The sequence below is a fragment of the Mixophyes fleayi genome, chromosome 2 (assembly GCF_038048845.1).
Source record: "Mixophyes fleayi isolate aMixFle1 chromosome 2, aMixFle1.hap1, whole genome shotgun sequence".
Classification (NCBI taxonomy): domain Eukaryota; kingdom Metazoa; phylum Chordata; class Amphibia; order Anura; family Limnodynastidae; genus Mixophyes; species Mixophyes fleayi.
Genome location: NC_134403.1, coordinates 315,859,412 through 315,880,870, shown reverse-complemented (window position 1 = coordinate 315,880,870; position 21,459 = coordinate 315,859,412). Strand labels below are relative to the sequence as shown.

The 21,459-nt window shown below is 39.3% G+C and overlaps 1 protein-coding gene across 1 annotated transcript; it reads left to right on the top strand.

Moving 5' to 3' along the window:
• The first annotated feature begins 696 nt into the window (after positions 1 to 696).
• VPS37D (VPS37D subunit of ESCRT-I) lies at positions 697 to 19,656 on the top strand. The gene is made up of 4 exons (XM_075196641.1): positions 697 to 1,057; positions 6,380 to 6,551; positions 11,984 to 12,066; positions 16,771 to 19,656. The coding sequence occupies exons 1-4, from the start codon at positions 809 to 811 to the stop codon at positions 17,560 to 17,562; spliced, it is 1,296 nt and encodes a 431-aa protein (XP_075052742.1). The 5' UTR covers positions 697 to 808; the 3' UTR covers positions 17,563 to 19,656.
• Positions 19,657 to 21,459: the final 1,803 nt, after the last annotated feature.

Genomic DNA, 21,459 nt, shown 5'->3' with positions numbered 1-21,459 from the left:
ATTTTATCACTCCTCTATTCAACACAAAGGTGTTTATCACTCCCAACTATTCAACAGAAAGGTGTCCATAGATTCCCCCACCCCATAGTCAGGCAACTGTATAATTATAATATATTACACAATTGACCTACATACACTTAGTTCACCATACTGCTTACATCTCTCTTCTTTTTGACACCAGGTGATTTTATTTGATTTTAAAGATTATTGGAAACATTTTTCACCAACCTCTGTTTCTTAAAAATACATGTAATTTAAGTTTTAGATGAGTAATATTGAACTGAAATATTTTTGTAATGTAAAGTTATTTCTAATGAGTAGTTTTCAATAAAAATTAAAAATTAAATATTGTGTGGTGTTGGATGCAAAACATACATAACACTATCCCGTTCTATGGTAATCCAACATGTCCTATAAAATAAACCAAATGCTCCTAATTTCTTTGAAAAATAAATGTATTCCTTATCCCTTCTTGGGTATTCCTTTCTGATAAAAGTTACCAACAGAGGTAGCTGCTATGTAGGATGTCTCTATCTACTGGTTAGCTGCTACATGTCAGTGTGGCCAAAAACACTATAATAATTAATATATAGCATATAGGAAGGTATATATATTTATTTATGTGCAATGATGGTATATATTTAGCTCTGTGTATAGGCAGACACAGCTCCAGGCGGCAGCTATTACACTGCGAGCTGGACACATAGAGAAGGCTCCTGGCGCCCTCTGGTGGTCGCTCCGGGTATTGCACCCCCCGCTGCAGACTGCGGGGACCGCGGGATTGAGAGTGGACCCGGAGCCCGGCAGCATGAACCCGGGGAGCCGCTCCCATCCGTCCCCGGAGCACGAAAGCGCAAAGCCGGGGGCCACACGCCCCCACCTGTCCTCGGAGCCTGGCAGCTCGAAGCCCGCCGCCCGTACTGATCCTTCCCCGGAGGCCGGCAGCGGCGGCGGCTCCAGCCCATCGGACCGATTCGGGGTGCTCAGCACCGAGCAACTCCGGCAGCTCCTGCAGGACGAGGGAAAACTGCAGCGCATCGTCCGCCTGAGCGAGCAGGTACTAGGGCTGTTGTGTGCAGACAGCTGTTTATGTGTCTATATGTGTCTCTGTGTGTGCTGCTATGTTCATACATCACCTGAGACATGGAGCAGCTGCAGACCCTGCCTGTTGAGCCTGGAACCGTCGTACACCCCAACCCTATAATAAATACACACCGACCCTATACAAAGCTGGGCTATATGCAAGGTGCCTACATCACCTATACACTCAACAGTATGTATTCATGCAGCCTGTGTCATCTAGACATCTTCCTGGTGTTTCAATGGAGCCTTTGTGGCTTTTACATCATCTCGGTGTAAAACAACGGAGCTGCTACCATATATATAGGTTTTCTCCTCATATATAAGGAGCTGGCATCACCTATAAGACATTCTCTGAAGAAATGACACAGACTTTAATTGGGTAAATTGCACTGTAAAGAAGGAATGTCCAGACCTTTATGGTGTACACCTAGAGTCAAGTGCTTGTTACAGGCCCTTGTGTTTTTACATAGAGAAATTATTACCTGCAATCACTGCATTTTCATTGTTATGAAGTGCATAGTCTGTATCACTGGCTGACTTTAATTTTATTGTGCATGCCATTTTATTTTATACACAAACATCTGGACAGCTATTTGACTTGTTTGTAAATAAACAGAGACATTGCCAGCCACAGATGCCTCAGTCTAGATATGAAGATAGTGTCTAGACAGATTGAGTTTATTTTGAGTGTGTGCTATGCATGTACTATTCAGTTTTATTTCCAAGGCCTATATCACTGGCATATCCTCAAGATGAGGGACTATCCACACCTTGTTTTCTTGCAGGGTCCTTGCAGCATCACAGACACACACTCCTAGCAAACAGGCTCTGTGTCATCTACCCTGATGCTTCTACATCCATTCCCTCGCTGTGTGTTTACACAAAGCTCTAAGCTTCTAGCGTATTGTATCAGTGTCTTCGCCAAGCTGAGACTTATCTGTGATGTACACACAGCCTATAACAACAGTACATGTTTATATGTATGGGCAGAGATAGTAGCAACCACAGACTAGGCCTGTACCACCCACATATTCTTATGCTTACACACACAGCCTGTAACTACAGTACAGCTTTATGATGTACACAGAACCTGTAGCCTTCTTTGTGATGCATGTATCCATCCTGGCTTCCTAATCTGTGCAGAAATTATGAGCTATGCTCAAATTACTTGTGAATCACACTTTTCATATACAACACGCATATCTTTATATATATATATATATATATATATATATATATATATATATTGCAATTCATTTTGCCACCAGTGTTTTGTTATGATATTACAGGCCTACTGGTGTTGACATGCTTTTGTATCGGTGAGCTGATCCCTCAGTCTGTCTTTTTTTTTTTTTTTTTTTTGTCTATTCTTTACGTCTTCCTCCCCTTACATCTTTCCTTTGTTCCCTTTTCTCTCTTCCTCATTATAGCCATTCATGTTCCTTCTCATCCTATTGAGTCCTATGTGCGTGTTATATGCTTGTTTACCTGCTTGACTCCCGATTCTGTAACACTTTTTTTCCCATTGTCTTTTGTTATTGTTTTTTTGTCTCTTGCTTTGTCTCTTGCAATGGGTGTTTTATTTTCACAATTTCATCTGTATGCCTACCATTGCTTCACTTACTGATTGTATACTCCTTCTTTTGCTTTAATACATCAACATACTATTTGTCTGTCTGTTGCAGAATCTCTGCAAACACTACTTGGTAGATAGGATGCATATCTTGACATTGAGGCAGAACTAATCTTTCCACTTGAAGTTGTATTATATTTCCTTATGGGTGAAAAGCAAAGTTTCAATTTGACGTTCAACAACTCTTCTGCACATTTATACTGTACTAACCTATCAATGAGACAAGAGCCCAGGCTATTGCCATCAACAGTGTACATAATGATTGAGATTGCAGGGTGTAGGTTTTACCAAAAGAGATAATCTCTTTATTAGCCTGGACTTTCACATGTAGTATTTTCATGGCTATTGGTAGCTCTGTAGAAAATTAGAGGGTCAGAGTTGATCTACACTGGCTATAAAAAGTAATCGTCCGCATTAGTATTTTTTCACATTTTTTATTTTTTTTATGTCATGCAGCATTATGGTTAGCATTGCTGTCCTACAGGAGGGACCATGCGTTCTATTCCGACCAGGGCAATATCTGTGTTGCGTTTGTAAGTTCAGCCTCTGGTCACATGGGTTTTCTTTCATAGTCCCTAAACATACTGGTAGGTGTTTGTATGATGGTAAGATCCATTGTTACAGGGACTGGTGTTAATGAATAAACTTTCTCGGTAAAGTGATGTGTTACTTGTTGGTGCTAAATAATCACGGGAGCAAAATTGATTTATATGGGAATTCTTCCCACTTAACAACACTAAGGGGAAGATTCAGTTTGGCGCAAGCTCTCTCCGGAGACACCTTGCGCTGATGTTATGGCTGGAATCTCCGCTTATTATCCTGTGTACCCCATAGAGAGGTGCGAGGGAATGAGCAGAGAATCCCATCATAATTGCTGGCAATGTGCTCAGTCGGACATTGTGGGCAATTGAATCTCCCCCTAAAAGGTCTGTAATGTCAAATAAAAATAAAAAAAGCATGCGTTAAAAGCATTGTCCACATGGTTTAGGGCTTTATAAATAGGCCACTTGATTGCACAACTATTCACCCCCTGTCTTTTAATACTTGGTAGAAGCATGTCTAGGTGCAATTACATTTGTTGATCTACTTGGCTAAAATTCAGTGAGTTTTGTTATTCCACACATTTTCTGATATTTGGGCTAAGCTGATATTGGTGAGTCAAGGAGGTAGTTTTTTATTTTTTTGTATTTAAACCTCTCTGTTGTGGCCTTTGCTGTATGCTTTGGGTCATTGTCCTAGGTCTCTTACAGACAGCTGCAGGTTTTCCTCCAAGATTTATCTATCTTGCTCCATCCATATCGCCTTCTGCGTTGCCAAGTTTTCCATTCCCTGAAGCAAAGAAACTCCCTTGTAGCATTATGGTCCTGCCACCATGCTCCACAGTAGGGATAGTGTTCTTGATGCTCCAAACACCGTGCTTATCTTTGAGGTCAAAAAGTTCTTGTTCTTATAACACCATAGAATCTCCCACATGTTTGCTGGCAAATTCTAGGCAAGATTCCATGCAAGTCTTCTACATCAGTGATTTTCTTGTAGCCAGTATCCCCTAAAGAGCTGCTCTGAGAAGTGCCAGGGCTGTTGTTGCATGTACATATCCCCCCGCCCCCCATTCTCCCTTGGAAGATAAACACTGTCACAGTTGCCATAGGACTCCTTGTGGTTTGCATTAGAAGTGGTCAACATGCACTGATGCTCTATTTTGGAGGACAGTCTTCCAGGTATTCACATTTGCGCTATATTCTTTAAATTTATTTATGATGGGCTTGATTGGGCTCCAAGGGTATTAAAAGGCTTTACAACCATATGCTCTTCCCCCTGATTTGTGTTTTTCAATAACCTTTTCTCTGGTTGGCATTAAATATTCTTTGCTCTTTATGATGAAGCTGTGGTTGGGAAACGCACTGACCTTAGGTGTATTTATTTTTTTAATTATTTGAAGCACTTTTACTGTACACAAGTGGTTTCCAATTAATTCATCATGTGACCTCTGAAGATAACTGGGTTTATTTAGGTGTATTTTTGCAAAAAGGTTGAATACGTTTGTCATAGTAACTGGCTGTTTTTTATTTGTAATTAAGAAAAACATTCGTGTTTTTTTTTGGTATTTGACATTACAGAGTATTTTGTGTGAACTAGTGGTAAGACATCCAGAATATATTTCATTTTATTCTATGATTTTAGACAATAAAATGGGGAAAAAAGGCCTAAGGGGGTTAATATTTTTTTTTCAGCCAATGTCTATAGTTAATACACATCATGACAGTAGTTATTATGAAAGGAAGAAACAATATAGGCTTATGAGAAGTATATACATTGTACAGAATGGTCCACTTAATGTAACTATGTAACCTCTTGAAATTACTTCCTAGAAATGACATAGCTGTAATGAATTGCCACAACATTAAAGTAGTATAATACTGACAGGACAATACAAGCAGTAACTTATTGGGGGGTATTCAATTGTTGCTTTTAACGCGCTAAAACAAAAAAAACCGAGCGCTCGAAAAACATTACCGTTTATACGGTAATATGCGCGTAAATACCGTTAATACGGTAGTTTACTCGCTGAATTTCATCTCGCAGCTCAGGGAGAGAAATTTAGCGAGTAATTACTGTATATTAATGCTAATATTTTTAGAGCGCTCGTTTTTTTTTGTTTTAGCGCGTTAAAAGCAACAATTGAATACCCCCCATTGTGTGCAAGTCTTGATTGCCACTACAACTATTTAGTACTCTGGAATCCAGATCCTGTCTGTAGAACAGGTTAACATCCCATGGTTCACTTTTCATCAATAATGTATTTCCTTTGAATTGCTCTACTGTTGCCTAGAGTTTAAGCATACTATTGCAAAATATAACGCATAGGTAATTTTAGAATTTGTTTAAAACAATATTAATACATTAATAATTAGTTTATTACTGGGTGTACTCCAGTAAGATGGCAAAGATAGAATAATGGCATGCCGGATCTGGCAATATCTGTCTGTTCAGCTGGCACCCCAACTGGTGGGTCACTTCTGGCTTCATTGTGGCCTGCTGGAGCTGTTCAAAGATAACTGTACACACAGGCTGATAGCACTCGCCTCTGACCGCATTATCTGTCAAGCCAGGTAACTGGATTCATGTAGATAATTATATGTCTTTCTGGTAATTTTGAAGACACACATGCTGTGATATCGGGCCAATTGTCTGACATCGGCTGTGATATTCCAGTGGAGTATAAATTTACATTATAATTATGCTTTAGTGGCATGGTTACATGTGTTCTGGGTACTGACCCAGGAGTCAAGAGCCCTTGGTATGCCATTGGGATTATAAAAAGTCTTTCTTCATTAGGCCTCTATTTATCTATATCAGTGTTTCTCAACTCCAGTCCTCAGGACCCCCTAGCAGTACATGTTTTCCATATCTCCTTGCTGGAGCACAGGTGTATTAATTACTGACTGACACAGTGTAGCAGGTGGTATAATTATTTCACTGGTCACCTGGCAATCCTGCACTGTTAGTGGGTCCTGTGGACAGTATTTGAGAAACACTGATCTACGGTCTAAGTCACATTCTCATATGTCATTTACTGTCCTCCACCCATTTTTATCTTCAAGTTCCCTTTTCTTGTTAACTACTTCTGTACCACCTTCCATTTCCTTGTTACCTTTCCCACAGGTGCAGTCGCTTCAAGAGGAGAGAAAAACGTCTTTGGCTTCTAACTTTGAGCTTGCTCAGAAGAACTTGTCCCTTCGTCCACGTTTGGAGACTGGAAAAGCCAACCTGGCAATTAAGTACCAGCTGTTGCGCGAGACCTGTGCTTCGTGTCGCGGGAAACTACGAAAAATCCGTGAGTGATGTGCTCTCTCTCTCTCTCTCTCTCTACATATATATATATATATATATATATATATATATATATATATATATATATATATATATTATATATATGTGTGTGTGTGTGTGTGCCTGGGAGTCCTGGCTCTTGTCCATTTCTTAACACTAGTCAAATGGTCCAAGCATGTAGATCCTTTGTTTTTCCTCCTATTACTGATCTTGTTTGGAGTTGTCAAAGCCCCTCCCCCCTCATTTGTATGAATAGGAAAATTACAGGAAAAGAGCTTTGACAACCCAAACAGGACAGAGCGTTTCCTGCTTATAATGTTGAATGCATCAGGGGCCAGTTAAATTACTCTAAGTGCCATTAAGGAAATACTTTTTATTTATTTTTTAGGTCACCTAGTTCCACCCAAAATTATTTTTCAAATTTTGACTAAGTTAGTATTTAAACCTTGTAATTTCTACATACGGGAATATGCACACTGTTTAGTGATTAAAATATCTTTGTAAATCAGTCTAAAATAGTTTATTTTTATTTTGTTTTTACATATTTATGTGGTAACTGTTTTATATGGTAAATGTGCAAGGATAAAAGGATTTACAGCTGCAGATTAGTCGACCTGTTGCATATGCAGCCTTTTTCCTAGACAGTCCACAGATATTACTCCTGTCTGGATAGCCATGATTTGACCATACTGGATATCTAATTTTAGCATGGTTATTCAGCTACTTAAATATTTTTATTGAAATTGTTCCGTATTTGTTTGTTTGTTAAATTAGTTATGCACTATAACGATTTTTATTTGCTCAATTCAACTGAAAACGGCTGCGTATAAATAAACAGTGGAACTATGTGCAATTCTTCCTATGATTTTTTTTTTTATCTTTGTGTATTTTCATTCATGTTTATATTTATATTATTTACACATACACATTTTATGCTACTTAAGTGTATCATGCACGTTTTTCATATGTCATGGACTGGGCACTCCAAAAACGAAGTTGACTGACTTTCTTCATCTTTGTTTCTAAATGACATTTAGGACTGTGCGGTACTGATCTGTAATGTCTAAAGCTTTTCCTTCCAACCCAAGAATACTTTTGTCAAGAGATAAAATTAACTTTGGGTGAGCTGTTTGCTGTGTATTTTGTTGCAACCGAGGATTTTATATTATGTAACTTGGGTTAAGAGCTTGGTGTGTGTCCTGGTAAGCTAGGTGGTGTGGTCTCAATGTTTAGTATAACTTGGGTGATGAGTCTGCTGTGTATTATAGTGGACTAGATGGGGTGGTCTTGGTGTTGTGTAATTTTAAATAGTTTGCTGTGTATTTTAGTGAACTAGGTGTAGTAGTTTTGGTGTTTAGTGTAAATAGGGGGAATAGTGTGGTGTATTCTGGTGAATTATGGGGGTGATATTGGTGTTCGGTATAACTTTGGTGAATAGTTTGCTGTGTATTATATAGTGAACTAGGGGGAATGTTATTGGTATTTTGTGTAACTAGAGTGGAGAGTTTTTTCCAATGAGCTAGTAGAGCATCAATGTTTTTGCATTTGGATAGTTACGGGAATCCTTAGACACAAACCACATTAGTCCAGTTAACATGGACATAATCCAGATGCCATTTGATATAGGAGAAAGAGTTTAAGTTTCTAAGACCACTTTAGGGCAATTTGCAGTCTAAATTAGGATTTTATAACTGTAGTTCTCCTTGGCCATATGCAGAGCCGTAACTTAGAATTTTAGTGCCTGGGGCGAGAAAGGCAAATGCCGCCCCTTAGCCCTCAGTTTTAACCAAATGAGCCTAAAATATTCCTAAATTGCGCCCCCCTTCAGCGTTGTGCCCTGGGCGGTCGCCCCCTGTCGCACAGCCCTATTTACGGCCCTGGCCGTATGCATCCATCAAATTATTTTTTGTTATCCGTACCCATCCTGAAAATATGTCTGGATATGTTTTAAGGGATATGTTAATTGGGATAAATATAATGACCTTGCATAGTGGCCAAAATTTTATAATCCGTTACAGGGGTGCTGTGCTGCTGGGCAGGTCCATTTGAGCACATTGCACATGATACTGCCTAGGTTGGCTTTGCTTCACTACAATCACCATTATGACATATTGCCTAAACTTCATTATAATGTCATTGTTTAGCTTCATAAATAGGAAGCATTGCATTTAACATACAAAATAAGAACAGAATTGTGCTTGTACTAGGGACTTTATTTACTTGGGACATTTCCAAAACTTTAAAATATGGTATTGTGTCTGGAAATAAGGGGCAATTTTCCATGCATTGTACAACTGTAGATGTTTGTAGAATGTGTGCTCAGACCTAGGCATGATAAATGTAAGACTGAGTCTGTGGGCTGGAGGGTTTGACTTTGTGATAGTAAATAAATTCAAAGTAAGTTGAGAATTCAGAATTTCATATACAATATAAGAATATACCGGTACATTTGGATTTAAATTAAAGTGTAGTATTTCTTTATAAAGGGACTTGTAAGTAGTATTGGTGTTCTTTGTGATAAACTATCAATATAGACTATCTAACATTACCTGTGTTGAGCAGAAATAATCCTGTCTACTGCTTGGGGTGTCTAGGGGCAAGAGCACCTCACACGGACCCATTACTGTCTCATCTGCTCAACCTGTTACACAATTCAAACCTTCTGACATATTCAAAGACTAGTAGCCGATGACTGACTGTACAGTAGAACTTTTCTTGTTCTGTACCCTAGCTACTGTCCTCGGTATATGTTTTTATTTTGTACACCACGAGCCTGATTCATTAAGGATCTTAATTTGAGAAACTTCTTATTTCAGTCTCCTGGACAAAACCATGTTACAATGCAAGGGGTGCAAATTTGTTTTCTTTTTTGCACATAAGTTAAATACTGACTGTTTTTTCATGTAGCACACAAATACTTGATAGCTTATTTGTACACTGAAATTTAAAGTTGATATTTGTGTGCTACATGAAAAAACAGTCAGTATTTAACTTATGTGCAGAACAGAAAACTAATTTGCACCCCTTGCATTGTAACATGGTTTTGTCCAGGAGACTGAAATAAGAAGTTTCTCAAGTTAAGATCCTTAATGAATCAGGCCTCAGATTCGTTAGGTTTTATTGTAGTGGGTATTCAAAATATAAAATCATTTGTATTTCTAAAATGGTTAATGATCAGTTTTTGTTGGGTGGTCATCGGTAGCGGGCTTACAATGAGGTATACTGAGTCAGCAGGATTTTGGGCTGTGTACAATAGAAGGAACCAACTTCTCTTTCATCTCAAAGTTGCATTTGCTAAACCCTCTACCTGCAGAGAGAGGGCGCTAAGCGGTCGCACAAGAGACTGGAGTGAGTCATGATGGTGGGCATATTATGGGAAGTATAATCTGTCTGAGGTCATTTAGAAAGAGGAACACGTGTACATTACCCTTGCTTATATGCTTTCGTTGTCACTCTCTGGCATAGATGAGATACATTCTAAAATGGACACTGTAGTGAAAGAGATATTGCTATATTTGATGACTTGGGTTGCTAGGTAGTGATAAAGATAAGGATATCTTTCACAGTTGTGTGTACAAGCACTCGTACCACTCATGTATCATAGTTTATTAGGATATACACCAGGGGTCGGCAACCCCCGGTCTGGCACGCTGACCACTTCTGTCCGTCACGCCGGAACTCTGCAGCTGCCTCACTAAAGCAGCTGATGATGGCCTAAACGGAGCCGCTGTGCATGCGCAGCCGCTCTGTTTGGTCATCTGTAGTGAAACAACTCCTATGTAATGGAAGATCAGCATCTAAGGTAAGTATGAGGGATGGCATGAACTGGGGGCACAACTGTGAGGGATTATCATTTATTTGTTAGGCGCCACAAGGTATCCGCAGCGCCGCACACAGTACTAACAGTAGACTATACAGAGTGAAACCATACAGATCAATGAACAAAAAGTACCAATACTTCAGAAACTTTGGCTAGTCATATGCAGTAAAGATGGAGCGGAAAAACAGGTATGGAGACAGGAGGAGAGGGGGCCCGGCTCATACGAGCTTACATCATAAGGGAGGGTAAACAGACCAGGCACAAGAGGAGCCAGTTGAGGCAAGAGGAGAGAAGGGAGGACGAGCTAAAGGGAGGAGATGGGGGTTAAGTAGATGGTTGGTAGGCTTTGAGGAAGAGGTGAGTTTTGAGTGCACGTTTGAAGGAGCACAGAGTAGGAGAGAGACGGATGGAACGAGAGAGGTCGTTTCAGAGAAGGGGGGCTGCACGGGAAAAGTCTTGGATTCTGGAGTGGGAAGAGGTGAGGAGAGGCGGCGGTCGTTGGCCGAGCGCAGGGAGCGGGCAGGAGTGTGAATGGAGAGAAGGTTAGAGATACAAGGCTCTCTCAAGCTCTACTGCCCCTTATAAGTGGTGGTGAGGAGTTTGAAAAGGATTCTGTAGGGGAAGAGGAGCCAGTGTAAGGCAAGGCAGAGAGGGGAGGCAGAGGAGGAGTGGCGTGAGAGGAAGATGAGTCTTGCGGCCGCATTGAGTATAGAGCTGAGGGGGGAGAGACGGGAGTGGGGGAGGCCAGTGAGGAGGAGGTTACAATAATTGAGACAGGAGATGATGAGTGCGTGGATGACAGTTTTGGTGGCATCCTGAGAGAGAAAAGGACGGATGCGGGCGATGTTGCGTAGTTAGAAGCGACAGGCTTGGGCAAGAGAATGAATGTGGGGGGCAAAAGAGAGAGAGGAGTCGAGGGTGACACCCAGGCAGCGAAGTTGGGTGACAGAGGAGAAGGTGGTGTTGTTGACGACAATAGAGAGGTCATGGTGGGATGGGAGTCTGGGCGGAGGAAAGACAATGAGGGATGGCATGAACTGGGGGCATTATTGTGTGGCATAACATGAACGTTTATTTGTTGGTGCCATTACTATTATAATGATGATGGTGTATGAAGCAAAAAATTATTCAATGATATATATATAGATATATATATTACACACACACACAGTGGTCAAAGTGGAGTTTTAAAAGTGGTGGTATGGATAATATACATGAATGTAATTTGATATTCAATCAAAAAAGTGGCGTATGGCACACCACTGTCTATCAGCACTCTTTGACACATATGTGTGTGTGTGTGTGTCTCTATCTATCATGGGCACTGCAGCTACATAAAATCATAGATGTTCCCATACAATGCCTTTGACATTACGTCGGTGATGTATAGAAGTTCCTTTAATATTTATTGAATGTCATTGTGCATTGTTTCTGGAAAAATAGAGCATATTGGCTTGGTCCTAGTGTTGTATTGCATTCCTTTATCTTCCTTTGATTTCCTTGCACCATACTCAGTGACTCGGACATAATCAATGGGAATGAGTCATTGGATCCAGTATGATGACCCAGATGCCGGATATTAAGAGAAAACAAATAGTTTTTTTGGTCTTTTCCAGAGTGCCTCTTGCAGGAATGTAATCCACATGTTGCACTCAGCCACCTACAGGAGGAGCTGCAGAGTACTGAGGCAGAATGTGAGGTCAGTGGTTTTTTTATGATTCCCGAGTATCACTATCAAAATTTGCCAAAAGCAGACCTTTGTATATAGCACCTGTATGTGTCCATTTGTGCACTCTACAAATCCGGGATATTAAAGTGTGTGTAAACGTTGTACACTTGACATTAAGGACATGTCAGACATCTGTGCTAATATTTACTATAATATCCGAGGAATTTCACATTGATAATGAATTCCATGACCGATGAAAAAATATTTATTTTTTTTGGACCATAAGACAAACAGAATATCTAACATATCCAATCTATAGCCATGTCATCTCACGTGTACTGCAGCACCAAGACCCTGCTCGCCTCCCATGCTACTGAATTTGCAGCCTTTTGTGAATGTAGGGGAAGGGACGGACAGTCGAAATTATATTTTTCCACTTTTAAGGCCATGAGAACTCCTGGTGCGTAAGATGTGTCTTTTTATAATACAAAAAGTAAGTGTTTAATACACTAAGTAAATAGAGGACATTTTGCTCCGTACCTGCAAATTTAGCGGACATCCCCTCATCTGGTTACTGGTTAAGATCAGCAAATTCTAACCCCGGGGTGCAAGACTCGACTCAGCAGCCTATTTTAATGGGGAAAAAAATGCAGGTGACCCAGCACAAGGTAGCCCACTATGGGACCAGGCCCCCCAGCCCAGCCAGCCCCTGGGTAAGATAATTATTGTTGGAAAAAACTCTACTTAATAAATACCAAATCATTTTAAATATTAGTATCGGCATCTGTTTTGAAAGAGACTGCAACCTCTATAGAGAACCTAAAAACTATAGAAAATGATAGTGTTTATTTAAAATTTACCTAAATATCACTCATATGAGCCTGCTGCAGTTTCATAATAAAATAACTCATCTGAGTAGTCTCAAAACATAAAACATAGAAAAATACAATGTTCTTCAGGACCTTGCTATAAAACCCCCAATAATAAATGTATGATCTGATCTATATGTTGCAAGATGTAGGCACTGCCAGCAACAAACGTAAATGCACAAAGAAGCAGTCAGACTGTAGTATGAATACCAGCTGGGCATAAATTCCCGGTGATAATTGTATTAATGAACCTGAACATTCCGACAGCCTTTAGTCCTACAAAAAAAAACAACGAATTCTGACAAAAACTAATACAATATAAGCAGACACCTCCGGTTAAAGCATAAAAACCAGCTGTGTCAACGTTAAATTGGGAAAATGCACCATTTGCAGAAAGTGAACTTTACCAGTTCAAGGTATCTTTTAGCATTGCAATAATGTCCAGTCCTCCTAAACCTACACGGATCCTCTTTAGGTCTGAAAGTGCTTATTTAGGTGCTCAGATCCAAATTCCTGGGGTAATATCAAATGGTCTGACAGAGATTGCAGGACCAATATTAAATGCCCTGAAGCATTCTGTTTTACAACACTTGCAACAATATCAGAGGAACAGAAACAGTGCAGATATATATATATATATATATGTGTGTGTGTTATGATTCCTAGTGCATTCACGAAGAGCAATGGAAGTATTAAGCAAAGTGTCTTTATTCAGGTAAATACATAAACAAAGATATCTCAAATCCACAGATAAGAACAGGTTCCAAAAGAGACTGTATAGTAAAATGGCAGGAACAGGTATATAAGTTTACCCGAGTCCAGAAAGCACAAGGCTGTCCAGGGAAGCAGACAGAGTTCAGGGATCAAGCAGAGATCAGATAAACAAAATCCAAATAGCCAGGCAGAGATCAAGGTCACAAGCGAATAAGCAAGGTCCAGAAGTCGAGCCAAAGGTCAGGGCAACAGGCAAATGAGCAGGGTCTAGGAATCAAGCTGAGTGTCACAACAGAAGATCAAGTAATGGAGCAAACACAGGAACAGGGCAGCAGCAGCCAGGAATAAATGGATGAACTGCACAGAGCACAGCTTGAGGCAGGTATTTGAAGCAGTGCGACAGGTGCAGTTCTAATTAGGCATCAGACAAGGAGAATAACTCCTTCAGGCATGTTGCAGAGTTCAGGAGCAGCACCTTGGGTGGATTATAGGTACTGCTGCCAGATACAAAACTTAGGCAGTCATAACAAAAAATATATATATATATATATATATATATATATATATATATATATATATATATATATATATATATATATATATATATATATATATATATATATATTTATTACCTTTCATTAATTATATAACACAAGGAGGAAATTTTACATAAACAATTGAATGTTTTTATCCACAACTTTCTATGTCTTAAAAGTATTAGTTGATTGCATTTTTATTACAATGACACAGACTTATTTTTAAATATTATGTTATTGAAATGTTGAGGTCCCCATCTCATTTTCTGTCAAGGCTCTCATGTTTCAGATCCCAGAGCTGTCAATAAAATATTATTGTGTAATATGAGCCAGCATTTATTACAAAAGTATAGAGATTTTGCATGTATACCAAAGGAGTATCCATAGGTTTTCTCCTATAGCTTCATTGCACAGACATATTCCGTTCTGGTCAACATTATTGGCACACTTGAATGTTAAGTACATCATATACAATATCTCCTAAAAAAGGAATGCAGTGAAACAGCTTTGGTCTATAGCCACTCATGTTTGGCAAAGAACAGCTAAGGATAAAATAATAATAATTTTAAAAGGCAATAGTAGGAAAACCTAAATAAAATGACAGATTACCATAGCACAATTATTGACACTCTTCTGAGCAATTCAATTGAATTTGAAGAGAAAAAAAGCCAGATTAGACTCAAGTGTGATAAATTAGAAATTTGTCACCTGTGTTAAATTGTTAGTGCTCACATGACTTCAATTAACCAATGAATGGTAGCTTTAACCTTTAAAAAGGCCACTTTTTATTTCCTTTTACTTGGTCACAATGGTGAAGACAGGAGCTATCTTAGAGCATCAGAAGTGCTATTATCACCAAACACAAGACCTCTAAAGGGTACAATACCATCTCCAAAGATCTTGGTAACCCAGATTCAACAGTGCGCAATGTTATTAAGAAGTTTGCTACTTGGGGAGAGAAGTCTTTGAAGGATGGTACGAACTGGTTGGAAAAACACCGCTTAAAACATCCAAAGGGCTGAAGACTGACATGGAACAATCTGGAGTGATGGTTTCAAACCGTACCATACGCGGTGCACTAAACCAAGAAGTGCTTTATGGGCGAAGGTCAAGGAGGACCCCATTGCTGGAAAAAGACATTAAAAGGAGCGATTGACCTCCGCCAAAATGTACCTAGACAAACCACAATCCTTCTGGGCAAATGATCTCTGGACAGACAAAACGAAAACAGAGCTCTTTTGCAATCCAGACCAGTGATTTGTTCATAGCGAAAAAATTAAGCTTTTAAGCAGAACAACACAATTGAATATGGTGGAGGATCCATAATGTTGTGGGGCTCCTTTACTGCCTCTGGTACTGGAGGCCTTGACCATATTGAAGGAATCATGAAATCAAAGTATTACCAAGGCATTTCTGAGCGATATGTGCTACCCAGTGTAAGATAACTAGGATTTGGTCGAAGAACATGGGTCCTCCAGCACGATAAAGACCCAAAATATCCAAATACACAAAAGAATGGTTGGAAAGGAATTAATGGACTGTTTTAAACTGACTAGCAATGAGTTCTAATCTCAATCCAATTGAAAATCTTTGGAGTTAGCTGAAATCTGCAATTGGGAAAAGGAATCCTGCAAACATTCAAGAGCTTCAACAAATTGTAATGGAAGAGTAGAGGAAACTACCAGATGACAGCTGATAGATGGCTACAAGAAACGTTTGAGGCATTCTTTGTTGCTAAAGGGTGTACAACCAAATATTAAGGAAGGGAGCCTTTTATACTGACCAGGTCATATTTTGTATTTCATCTTTGACATTACTACATGTAATTTGAAAGGGAAAGTTTTTTTGGAGTTCATAACTTTGGACATCATATTACAATGTTCTAATGATACGAAGTTGGTACATTTCCATTTATTTCTGAAAATATTGTACAAGTTATACAAACATTTCAAGGGTACCAATAATGTTGACCAGAACTGTACTATTGAACTTGGAATCAGATTTTGTTTGGTGAACTCTATGGTTTTATGTAAAATCAAATCCTGCTAACAGAATTGGTAATAAACTGGAATACACCAAATCCTTTGTACATTAATCAAAGTTCTTTCTTGAGGCAATTGGTATCAAGTCCACAGGTCATTGGATTCTTATGTATAAGCATATTGTTTCTGATATCACAGTTTCTTACAAAAAGTGAACCAATGAGAAATAAAAACAAGTATTCAAATATTTACAAAACACCCAAAGGAAATTTTAACACTACAAAGATTGTTGTTACCTGTGGATGGACTATGCAATGTTATTCTTCTCAATGCTCAATAAAAACACATTTGCCTGAAATACCTGTTATACAGATTGTATTCTGTTGTGTTTATTGTCTACATCTAATGCAAATTTTTCTCTTCTTTTTTTTTTTTCCCTCCAATTTGTCCTTTTCCATATATTTCATTATAACCCTCTATGTTCTTCATATTTCTATATTTTTTTTCAAATTTCTGCTTATTTACTGCATTTCATCCATTACATTGGCATTTTCTTCTTTACACCCACCTTCACCACTCTGACATGGCTCAACTTCTTCCTCTGATCGTGCACCGTACTATGACTTTCACTAGGCCCTCTCCCAGCTGTTCCTCGAGGGCTCCCTCCCTCTCCTTGTTTTCCTGGATTCTTACCACTTACTCCGGGCTCAGTGTCACATCCGCAGGATCCAGAATGAGAAGCTGCTTGAGTTGCTGGGAGAGACTCTTGAACAGGACACATTCCCCCAAAACCAGGAACTGCCTCCCGACCGGGAATTGCCCCCACAACCCACCAAACTACCCTCTGACCAGAACCTGGCCTCAAAGCTTCAGGAACTTCCCCCACAGTCCAGAAAACTGCCCCCAAAGCAGGCCTTGCCTGTCCCTCAATCCACCAAAATGCCCCCAAACCGGGATCCTCAAATGAAGCCTCGTGATGTGGCTCCTGGGGGCAAACAGCCTATTCGACCCCGAGAACTGCCCATCCAAACCAGCAAACTGCCCCCTGAAAGGAAACTGCCTTCCAACCCCAAGGAAAAGCCCCACAATCCGAGAGATCAGACCTCTCAGGCCTGTGCTCAACCAATCCCATCTCCTGCTGCCCCCTCACAGATGCCCTCTGCTGTATTCCGTCTGCCTCCTCTGCCATGCGGGATGGCACCTGCATTATTGATCCCCGCGGAGGTGCTGTCTCCTTTTCAGGGTCCGTCTGCCCAGTCCCCAGGCTGCGTCCCACCATTGGGGCGCACCAACGGTCAGCAGCAGCAGCCACCCCGGGCTCCTCTGCGCTTCATCGCTCGCATCTACTTCCTGAGCACTAGGCACCTAAGGGTGCTGTCCAGAGCCCAGCGGCAGCAGCAGCAACAACACCCTCCAAAGCGATAAGTGAGGAGCTGCGGGTGGACAAGGGAGTGGGGCAATTTATGGGACGGGGGACAGGGTAGTTGTCTGTGAGTCGGTGTGCGTATGACTGTGCGTGTGGGTCTTTCTGCAGACATTGTTTCTTGTCAAGGCAGGATGTTTGTATGATTCTTTTCAATGTATGATAGGTGTGTGTGTATGTGTAGGCTGGTTCCAAGTGAGCTTCTTGGCTGAATGAAATGCATCACTCGAGTGCATTCTCTTTGGGATGTGTCTGTTTCTGTGAATGCAATGTGTACTCGGTACTTCCCCTTCCGATTGTTTACTATCTATTAATAAATGCAGAGTGTGACACTGCAGATTCACTGTGTATGCTGTGGGTGCAAGCAGAGGATTGTGAATGAATGTATGTGTGTAGCAAGTGTTGTGTACATACTACATGTATGGTCAATGTTGCGTGAAAATGCTGCATACAGATGTGTATGTTGTCCAACTCCATATGTTAAAATAAAGTGTGGCTGTTGTGTATGTGGATAATTTTATTAAATTAGCAATTTTGCACTTATTATTTATTTACATTGTGACGATTGTTATTTATAAAAGAACTAAAGTGCCCATCAGGCAGACAACTTGGGGGCCATTAAGAAATTGCAAATGCATTTATACATTGTATTATCCAAATTACTAACAAATACCTAAACTGAAAGCGGTTTATCAAGCGTCATCATGAAAGATCTCTCTCATAACGTTTGAGGTGTAAGTTGTTAAGAAAAGGTTTCCTAATTGTGTGAGTGGCACTGCATCTTCACTTTGTGGCTCATTAAGATCAGCGCAGACTGTATAATAGTGTGAAAGGTATGCTATAAACATTTTGACAATGCTATCAAATGGATTGTTGAAAACAGTATTTGAAAATAGTAGAAAAATATGCTGTTTTTATTTGTTTTGCAATTGCTAGTGATATTGTGGTTTCTTGTGTCTTTACTTCTTTATTTTCTGTAGGATACATCCTTGCTGTATCTAATTAACATCGTTTTATATCAGATCATTTTTAGTTGTACAGAAATCGCTGCCCCAACTTGTAGTTCCTGCAAAAAAAAAAGAAAATGTAATATATAATTTTGGGATTTAATTCAGACATTTTTGTCACTGACTGTTACAACATCTTAAGAGAGACTTTGCTGAATTGGTTTACAGAGCCTGTGAGTGTGGTGGCACTATTGTCTGATTAAGAATTCCACCCAAAATAAAATTCACTAATAGGAGAAAACACTACATTTATTAATCCTGGTCCAGAATTATTTTGTAACTGCTGGTCCTCTCCTAAGGCTAGAATGATTGATAGATAGTAGCTTGTTACCACCAAAATGTTGCCACTTGCCTGCTTCATACAAGCAGCTGTGTTTTTGATGCCCCTGAGAAGACCTAGACAACACCACCATAGGAGGAGAAGATGGCTGCTCTGGTCCCTTTAGAAGGATCTGCCATATTGGTATGATGTCAGATTGCAGATAAATGAACCTTTGTATTTTCTTTTACCTTGGTGAACTTGACTTGTCTTTACGTAATCATGGGAGGAAAAAAACCAAAATCAGAATAAATAACAATTTTTTTGTGAATTGAATTGAATAATTGATATCAACCAATGGGAGCTTTTGTTCAAATAGTCCTGATTTTTTTTAAACAGATAATTAAACTTTTTTAAAAATGTTTTTCTTAGCTGCCGTTGTGTGCAATGGGAAAATGCAGATCTTTATTTACTATTGCTTGTTTTTCCAGTGCTAAATGCTAGTATCTATCCTGACTAAGGCCAATATGTTTATTAATTTAATATGAGGTAGCTCTCACTGAAATATGTAACATTATTTTATTTGACCATGCTAGAATGATGTGACCATTAACTATCTGAATAATAATAATAATGAAGGTATATTATTATATGGGAAAAGCAATCAAGTGCTGTGGTTTTGCACTGTGAAACTAGTAATCGAACTATCATTAGAAGGAGTAGTAACATCATAATGCGAGTTAACTCTGACGATGCACTACTATGTCATTATATTCTGACATTATTTTTTTCCCCCTAAATAAAGAACATTTCACTAATTTATAAGAACATATACTCCTTTTTTTTTACATATATTTTTTTTTTTTTTTTTTTTTTTAAATGGTGACTATTTTCACTGCATTATTTTTATCAATTTCCTTCCGTATTTGTATGCATAATCTACTAACATGAGTGGTAGGCTGTGTGTGTATAGACAGTCTCTGTCATGAAAAGGCTTGTTTGGCTGAGATAAATTTAAATACCATCTACAGACTCCAATGGAGTATTCCCCCCCCCTCCCCCCTTCCGAGAAATATAGAGGATATGTTTCTCTTACTGTGCTTAGACTAAACATCTGTCACACAATTGCAGAGTAGTGCCTGTTTTACTGAGTGGCACATAATATTTGTGTGCTTTATGTTTTTAAGGTGTGTTAGACTAGAATCAGAGCATTGTTTTGTTATCAAAATCAGAACAACCAGCAGCAAAACATATAATCACTGTGGACAGTGACACAGAGATTTGTGTAGGGGAGGGCTGGCAAATTTTGGCCCCAGGGGCAAAACAACACAACACAACACCCTGTTAGGAACATTTTAAAGGACAAGAAATGCAGGTGACCCAGCCCAACCTGCCCCTGGATGTGTGCTGATCTTATGACCTGTACAGTTATGTGACTATGTCAATCAGGAATGGTGTGACGAGAGCAATGGAGGGTAAGCCACAGACTGAAAAATAGATAGTGAAAGGTGCAGGGTACCCCAAGAGCACATGTGAGGCTTCTATCAGACGGTGCAGGAAGATTGGTGCTCAGTTGCTCATAAGATGTTTGTACAGCCAACTTGTTTTTCTCAAATTGATAATATTTTGATATAATATTATTTATAATGTGGTTTCTGACTTTTGTCTAAATGTGTCCAAGAAATTTAGCAGGGGCATGTGACAAGCCTTTAGAAGAGAGAAAATAGTGAATGCTAAATACAAAAAACAATATTTATTAGTGAGAAATTTTAGCTTTTAGAGTGAGTATACAGATTCACTCTGTGTTTAATATATTATTTTAACTTGGTTTATGATGAATAAACATGTAGCTCAATCAAAATGATTTGTATGTTGACCAATAGGGACAGGTATTAATCTGAATCCACAATTTCAAGTTTGTGCTCATTTGGTCTGAACATTCTTATAAATGTACTTTTGTTTAGATAACCTGTAAAAACTCAGTCAGCATTTTAGAGGAACAAGATTGTCCACTTAGTGTCGGCTAGTCCAGTCTTAATGCACAGATCCTATCTCCAGAAGACGCTGCCTCAGTGTTCATGGAGGACTTTCAAAAGGTGATGAGCTCAAGGAAGTTTTTCAACCACTTCCATAGTTGTTCGACTTCATTGTAGCATTTGTCACGTCCCATCAATCAGAACCATCCTCTGCGTGAGCATCACACGTTTACTTCATTGACCTTAGGATGAAGTGCATTCCGGGGCCCATTCTACGGAATAGGCAAAGAATGTCATATTTTTTTTTCTACTATTCAGTGTATTTTTATTATTTATTTTTTTATTATTTTTTTTTTTATTATTAATTGTGAAGTGACTCAATGAAAAGACTCTTCCACCCCAGCAGTGTACAATACATGGTGGACCGACTTCCTAAATTAATGCATTCATTATCTGAAAAAAAGGAGTATATAATGTGTGAGAGACAATGTAAATCATGGAAAACTATTATCAAATATGATTGTGATATGTTGTACAACATAAAATATGTTGAACTCTGTTTATGTCACACGTCTTGCTTTTCCAACGGTACATCTGGATGATTCACTAAACACACCTCAAGGAGCATGCAAAATATCCACTCTCAGGAGACCCCTC

What these genes read in the sequence shown, in the direction of transcription:
- VPS37D (XM_075196641.1), top strand. Translation starts at nt 809, where the DNA reads ATGAACCCGGGGAGCCGCTCCCATCCGTCCCCGGAGCACGAAAGCGCA. An exon ending in TCGTCCGCCTGAGCGAGCAG is followed by an intron (nt 1,058 to 6,379) that starts GTACTAGGGCTG and finishes CCTTTCCCACAG; the next exon opens with GTGCAGTCGCTTCAAGAGGA. An exon ending in CGGGAAACTACGAAAAATCC is followed by an intron (nt 6,552 to 11,983) that starts GTGAGTGATGTG and finishes GGTCTTTTCCAG; the next exon opens with AGTGCCTCTTGCAGGAATGT.